Source organism: Austrofundulus limnaeus, unplaced genomic scaffold, assembly GCF_001266775.1.
Source record: "Austrofundulus limnaeus strain Quisiro unplaced genomic scaffold, Austrofundulus_limnaeus-1.0 Scaffold97, whole genome shotgun sequence".
Taxonomy (NCBI): Eukaryota; Metazoa; Chordata; class Actinopteri; order Cyprinodontiformes; family Rivulidae; genus Austrofundulus; species Austrofundulus limnaeus.
Window position 1 is genome coordinate 830,369 of NW_013952499.1, and position 8,017 is coordinate 838,385.

Genomic DNA, 8,017 nt, shown 5'->3' on the forward strand with positions numbered 1-8,017 from the left:
TATTCTGTATATTAAAAACTAGATTTGCCATTTACCTCAGTTTGTTGAAGAACAAAAGCTCAAGTTAACAAAAAAAAAAAAGCCAAACTAAAGATGATTTTTCTAAACATTGACTAAAAGATAAGACCTTAAAATTAGGAGTTAAAAAGTAGACTTTTAAGGAAAATCTAAAACTGACAAAACTGTAGCTGGTGCATAGCTAAAGATCTTCAAAACAGTTTACTGCTAAAAGCTAAGATCTTCAAGAAAAAGTTAAAACTAGACAAGCAGTAGGTAAAAGCCAACTCCTTCAAACTAGTAGCTAAAAGCTAAGATTAGCAAAACAATAGCTAAACAGAGTGTCAAAACCTGACAAAACAGCTAAGACCTTAAAATATTAAAGCTAAGACCTTTAAAACATTAGATCAATTTAAACTAGATAAACTGTCACTTAAACATACTGAAGTTGATTCAAAACAGCACAAAGTTTTACAGATATTTGTAGATTTTTTATTTTATTTTGATGAGAATAAAAAAAGCTAAATATTTCAATAATCCTGAATTTTGCAGCTTTGGAACAACAGTTTTTGGCACCTGTAAGATTTCATTTGATCAGTTTTTGGGTTTTATCAAATTCTTTTAATGTTTTATTTTGTTTTCAGCTGTGAAAACAGTTAGTTTGGGTTTAAACATTTAAAAACTTGTAATTACCAGGATTTACAGCAGGAGGCAGATCAGGACTATAAGAGGAAAACTGTCAAATTGTTGTTTTTTATTTGTACTTTAATTAATGAAGTTTGTCAGAGAAAAACAAAAAAAATTCTGTTATTTTTTGTTCAGTTAACCACGTTTGAGGAAAATAATTAATCCAAAATTCATTTAGTTATTGTTTTGAAACATTTTTAGGTTTGGATCAAATCCTTCAAAGTGTCACCAGGTGGAGCCTTAAACCTAAGGAGGAGAAATGAAGGATTAAATTGGATTTTCTTGATTTTTTATAAATTATGTTGTGATTAGTATATTTGTTGTTTCTCAAACTTCTGTTTGTGTTTTTCTTCCATCATATCTGCAGCTTCAGGGCGCCTCCTGAGGCCTCCTTGTTTGTGTGGAGTTAATGTGAAACTGATGACTTCGACTGAGGTCGTACCATGAATTAAATTAGTTACCGAGCAGGAAAACTGCTTCCAATATAACATTTTTGGGGTGTGCTCTGATGCTGCACAGCATGTTGGGAGATAAAATACATCACCCTGACTGACAGAATAAATCATATTTACTCTGAAAAGGTGAAGGAAGAAGAGAAAAAAAAAAAAGAAACAACGCAGTTTCTTTTAAAACAACCAGAACCTCATGAACAGAGATCAGCCTGAGCCKGAGGAGTCAGCAGGACTTTATTGTTTTGGTCCTGTGGATTGTTTAAATGGAGTTTTTTATGAGCTGGATGTTTAATGTTAACTTCAGCATGGAAGACTGAAAAAAACCCCACTCTGTTTACTCCACTAAAAAACTCAGTCAAAGCAACTTTACTGACATTTTACACATTTTCTTTTACAGAAAATGACAAAATTCACAGAACTGTGCATGTTTTTCTTTTCATTCTTGGTACAAACGTTTCTCTAAAAGTAAGGATCCCAACRTCTAAACATGAGTTTAGAAAACCAAACGACTCACAGGATTATTTTCATTGTGATAAGAAGTAAAATTGTTTTTGTGTTGTCATGTCCAATGATAATCTACATCTTCTTTTTCTTCTTCACCACAGCGAGCCATCCTCCTCCATCTCTGCCTCTCACTCCAACCTCCATGTTCTCTCTAACTGCATCTCTAACATCCCTCTACCAATATATCCAATGTCCCTCATCTGGACATGTCCAAACCGTCTCAGTCTGTCCCCAATAACTTTATATCCCCGTCCTTCARCCTATGGTACCTCTGATGATTTCATTCCTRACCTGATCCATCCTCGTCACTCCCAACCTCCATGTCTTCAGCTCTGGCTTCCAGTTTCACCTCCTGTCTTTTTGTCCACGTCTCTGTCTCCAAACCAGGTAGCTGCTTTCACTACAGTCTTATAAATGTTTCCTTTGAAGCTTGTCTAGGTTTACAGAGGACCTGCTACCTCATTGACCCTTTCATAGATAAGTGGATGGATCTCCATCTTCTGTTGCTTATTTGTAGTCGGATCCTGGAGGCAACAGCAGCGACACTTTCCGGCTCGTCCTGGAGGACACCAAGAGGTTCCCTGGACAGAGAGAGGATACATAATTCTTCTGGGCCTCCTACCAATGGGACATRCCCAGAACAACTCTAAAGGGAGGTGTCCTGATCAGATGAAGCCCGGCCACCCTACAGAGGAAACTCATTTCAGCCGTTTGTTTCTGGGATCTCATTCTTTCTGTCCTGATCCACCCTCGTGACCATAGGTGAGGGCTGGAACATAGACCAGTAAATCCAGTAAATCTTCATCATGACTGACCGAAGCAACGCCCTCATTACTGGCGATGAGACCCAGATCCGTTGATCCACAGATAAAGAAGGCGCAACATGTTGGACCTTTAAAAAAGCTAAAGCAAAATAAAAACCTCCCACACTCGTCTGTTTTAAGTGATTTTATTAAAACACATGATTACACTGTTTTATRACACTGTTGTGGTTCGCATACATAAAAAGTACAAAGTAAAAAAGTAAAAACTAAAACAACACAGAAGAAAAAAGCGTCTTTTTAAAGCACTCGCTCTAAATGTTTCCTCAGCTGCACAGAACCAATTCATAATCAATTGTTTGTACGAGCTTTGGAGAGAAAAAAACACTAAAACTAAACAGGAAAAGCAAATAAAAGGATTTCAATATACTTGTGATTTTAAAAATACATTTTTTATATGTATGTTTTTCACTGATTGAAGCTCGAACTATAACAGCAGCAAAAAGCCAAGCATTCATGCAAACATCATGTCAACGAATTAAGTCTGAATTTGAGTTTTAAATCATCAAATGGATCAAAAGAAGCTGGAAAAACAAATGAGTTCAACCAGCTTCAGGGTTCAGATAGTCAAAATCTTAAAAAATGTAAACTTTTAAATCTTAAGTTCATTTCAGATACATCTGATATTTGTTTTTATTTATTGACAGTTTAAATGATGAAATATTTAACATCAGACTAACATGCATTAAACACATTTATGGCTTTTAGTCGCTCTGTTGTTTCTTCATTGGATTGTTTCCTCTGTAAAACCAGAAACGAAAAAAAACAAAACAGGAGTATCTTTTTTCTTTTTTTGTCAGCACGTTCCAGCAATCTCTACTGCAATCCTGATAAACCTCTGCTCAGGTCTTTGAAAGAAGAAAAACACGAACAGGAAGCTTTATTTTCAAGGAAATATAATCAGCTGTGCAGTATACTTCAACTAAATTAAATTTGGCCTTTTCTGTAGTAACAAATGTAGACTGGGACCAAAAAAACCATCAAGATTTGTATTTTTACCAAGTGATTGCACCTGTTTTTATTCTGAAAAGCCTGCCCTGCCTCTAAACCACCCCTGATGCACTTCCTGTTAACCATTTAAGATGCATTCTGTCTCCTGTAGCGTTTGCTCGCAGCAGTATGCCTGACGGGAGATTTACAGCCTTGAATTAGGCGGCCAAATTCAATTTCCTTTGGAGCACACTGTTGGCCCGCCTTCCTCCTCCCGCCCCTCAAGCGCTGACGAACACCAGGCGGGCGGAGTAGACGAGGTCGGCCAGGTAGAGGACGAAGTTGACGGCGGAGAGCACGGCCACCGCCACGTTCTTGTCCCACTGGCACAACCCCCTCCCCGTGCCGCAGCTGGAGTGTCTGGTTTTCGAGCCGCCGTGCTTGGGGTCGAAGTTGAAGATGGCCCAGATGATGGTCGCCGACAGGTAGAGGACGACGGCCAGCAGGGCGTAGCCCGACAGAAAGCGGGAGAACGGGAAGGGCAGGCAGTTGGTGCACTCGCCGATGCAGAGCAGGATGATGATGGCCGACAGGATGAAGCAGATGCAGTAGACGGCCATGCAGTACCTGAGCGCGTCGTTGCGGTCGTACGTGACGGGGTCACTGATGAAGACAAAAATGATGCAGGCCACGAAGGTCTCGCAGATCTTCAGGAGCCCGGGCGCCGTGGCCATGTAGCCGGAGACCTCGCCCGGCCGAGCTTTGCTGAGACTCACCTCACTCATGTAGGCGATGGTGGCCAGGCAGGAGAAGACGGTGGACACGATGCGGAAGTTGCGAATCTCGTCCTGGCCGCCGCCTTCCTGGAGGAAGTAGAGCGGGAAGATGATGGAGGCCGACAGGCAGAGGAGGGCGGAGTAGCAGGCGAAGGTGATGGGGAAGTTCTTCCAGGAAACGGGCGCTTTGGTCTGCAGGCCGAAAAGCTCCACCAGGAGGACCAGAAGGGTGCCGGCGAAGCTGAAGGCCCAGCAGAAGATGCAGAAGTTCCCGGCGCTGTAGTTGACCCTGGCTCCGTGCACGGCGATGGAGAAGGCCACGCAGGCGAAGGCCAGGGCGGCCAGCCGAGTCCACAGCAGAGGGCTGGACTTCAGGACGATAGCCATGATCAGATTTATTACTTTCCTTCAGCTGCTCAGGCAGGGGGAACTGTGAACAGAGAAAAACAAAACAAAAATCGGCTGTTTTTAGTGTCGGCGCACAAGTTGCAACCACGTGAAGCCAAAAGCTCGCAGCTCCACCCAAGCAAACTCCATCGTCCTTCGTTTCTCAGCTGCACAATGTGTCTTTTGTACTTCAGGAACAGTAGACAAAACAACTCAGGGCATGACAACACAATTCAGAAGCACAAGCAAAAGCTGCACTGTGGTCACAGCAGATTTACATCTGCTCAAATCAGCTGGAGAACACGGTCTCATTTAAATTTTTTTTTTCTGAACTGCATTCCCACGCGTGTTTCACTTCACTCTGACATTCCTCCACGATGAGGCCCTCCACCCCCGCCGGTGAAGAGAGCGGCGCCGCTGCTTCATAGCTCCCACCGACCCCACATTGTATCTGTCATCATGTTCTAAACATGACCCTCATCATTTGTTCCACTCCCAGGGAGCTAATGGACTCAGAGTTCTGTGGAGCAGAGCTAATACGAAGATAAAATAATTCAAGCTCCAGAATTAAGACTGTCATTGAAATCCCTCCAGTGGGTCGTGACTCGTGAGTTATTTTGCTAACAAAGTCGACTCCAACAGTTTTGCCAAGGTTTTAAGTAACGTTAAAAGTACTTAACTCATGCCAAATTAAATCAATACTTACACAGTCATTTTTGAGGGATAACATTAGTTTGCTGTGGTTCATGAGATATTTTGCTAACACACACCCAGACACAAACTTTTGGTTGTGGTTTTAAGCATTTTTTGGCAGTTTTGAGGGGTTTCCTACCAATAGGTTATGTTTTTTTTTTTTTCCAGTTTTAGCCCATTTTGAAGGGTTTCCAACCAATCGGATATGTTTTTTTCCCCTTTATTTTTAGTTTTAGCCAGTTTTGAGGGGTTTCCAACCAATTTGTCAAAGTTTCTTTTGCATTTAAGCTCATTTTGAGGTGTTTTGGTCCTCCTACATAAATTTTACAGTGTGTTTGATGGTTTTTGGTGGTTTTGTGGGGGGTTTCATCCCCCCTYGGCCCATTTTACATGTTTTTTGTCGGTTTCATTTTGTAATTTATGGGCCCCATTTCCTTAAGGGGGCATGTGCATTGTAAGGATTTGGAAAGTTTGGCATTTTGGAAATGCAAAATTGGGGTAATGCCAGCTCTCCCGCAATTAAGGCCAGCAGCGCTCAGCTGCGAGGGTCAACCAATGCTGACTGCAAAGGAAACCTCACCAATCTGTCTTTGCCTTGGGTGGGTAATGGATAACCYTTTGGTGTTTTGTTTAATTGGAGCCCACTGTGGGCTGAAACACCAGGGGAAGAGATCTTAAGATGGTTTGATGATATAGATCAAATTTCCTATGATTTTCTTACAACTGTATTGATCGCGATGTAAAATGCTGGATAAAAAATTCCACTAATATTTCATTATTTAGCTCACTGTTCTTACATTTTGCAAATTTTTACTAAATGTTATGTCTAAAGGTTAAATCCTAAATCTAAATGTGTAAATCTAAATCTAAATAACAGTTAAATTTTAAATGTTGTGACTAAATGTTAAAGTTTACATTTAGGTATCTTGGAATGAAACACAGCTTTTGCTGTTAGCGCGCGATCTTCCTGCAACAAAAGCAACCGCTAATGTTGTTAATGTTGCTAATGTTGCTAATGCTGCTAATGCTGCTAACGCTTCACTGCACAACATCAAGCTCGCAGTTGCTAACGGTGTCCGAGCTGCAGCTACTTCAAACTGCCGTACCACATGTAGGCTACCATCCATGTTGTTTTCAATGAACACATTTTGAATACAAATTTTAAATGCCATCTTCAGAAACTTTAGCAGCATTAGTAGTTTTAGCCACGTTAGCAGCWTTAGCATTTGTCACAGAATGAAGAAAAGCCACACACCAACAGCAAAGTTTGTTTCACTTTGAAATAGGTACTTAAATGTAAACTTTATCATTATTGTATTTAACTTTTACATTTATGTTTAGGATTTAACATTTAAACATATTTAAATTTAAAATTTGGTAAAAATTAGCAAAGTGTAGTGAGCTAAATAAGTTTTTAGTGGAATTTAGGATTTTACACTCAGAATTTGAGCTACATTTATTTTACACTTGGCACCCCACAATAAACTGCCACGAAATGGAAAAGCCCTGTTTTCTAAAATATTCAGGGAGATTTTAATCAACAAAAAGAGTTAATGAGCCTAGAAAGACACCCCTCGTCCACTTGGCTCCACAAACTGCATTCCCAGTTGCTGGTTTACACAGACAGACGGTTATAAACAAGGAGGAACGACTTGTTTATGTTCGTCCTGTTCAACACCAACGGAGGACTTCTGGCCRTGGAGTCAGAAAGCTGAACTAAAAGAGGGCAAAAAGACCCTCCAGTTTGAGGTTTGGGGAGGTGAGCAGGGGTGTGTTGGAGGGAGGGGACACGGGGGAAGCCCTGTGTCTCAGAGGGACAGAAGTGATGGAGTGAAATAGCAGGGCAGTGAGTCAGCACCGGCCTCTTCTCTTTCACCGCTCTCCCTTTCACTCCCCGCTTTCTTGTAAGATTTTCCAGCTCGCTGATGCGTTCCAGATGTGCTGCAGTCTGGTTGCTGAACAACTGGYAACTTTGTCAGTTTTGCCAAACGTKCCCCCCCAACTTTTTCATTGTATTGCTGCGCTGCTCCGTTATTTTTTCCAAAAACCCTTAATGCTCCCCTTTCCAGCTTTATAGCCGAGCTATACCAGCACAAACCCCCACTGCTGCTCATGGCACCCAGTCAGGAAAGAAATACCAACGAGGGGAAAATAACCCAAGCCATGAAGAAGAAAGTGGAAAACACGACACAAACGGGGGGGACTCCCTCCACCAAAATGCAAGAGGTGCTGAAAATGTCAGACGCTATAAGGCAGGATGTGTGGCTGAGATGTCCAGGAAGTGAGAGGTCATGTGTTTGTTTTGTTGCCATGAAACAACGTCAGTCACTCAATTCCACCTCTAATCCAGTTAAGAGCAAGCAGAACCACGGGTCGGAGCACAAGGAGGACTCTGTTGGACCATGAAGAATACATAGGGTTAAAGCAGTATTATCTTTCATGCAAACTCATCTAAAACTGGACTCGGATCAGAAAACGTCTGATTCGTTGGGGTCAAGCTGACCCAGAACGCCTAACCGACCACGATGACTCCTTGTCAAATTAAAACCCGTGAAGTTTGATCTGGAGCCAGAATCCTTTTATTTTATTTTGTTTTTAAATTTACTGAAACAGATAAATTTCAAAATAAAAGCATGTCCCAGGCGATAGAGCAAAATAACAGCTGGATTTTGGGCCGATGGAAAAGTTCACTGACACTGGAGGTGGGTGTGCCTGCAGCCACACCCTGTTCCCACCACACACACACACACACACACACACACACACACAC

The 8,017-nt window shown here is 41.6% G+C and overlaps 1 protein-coding gene across 1 annotated transcript in view; it reads right to left on the reverse strand.

Annotated features, from left to right (window-relative positions):
* Positions 1-2,573: 2,573 nt before the first annotated feature.
* myadmb (myeloid associated differentiation marker b) overlaps positions 2,574-8,017 on the reverse strand; it is a 6,645-nt gene continuing 1,201 nt past the window's right edge. The window contains exon 2 of the mRNA XM_014013039.1: positions 2,574-4,597. Within this exon, the coding sequence (XP_013868493.1) occupies positions 3,673-4,554 (882 nt within the window). The 5' untranslated portion in view covers positions 4,555-4,597 and the 3' untranslated portion in view covers positions 2,574-3,672. The remainder of the gene's footprint in view (positions 4,598-8,017) is intronic.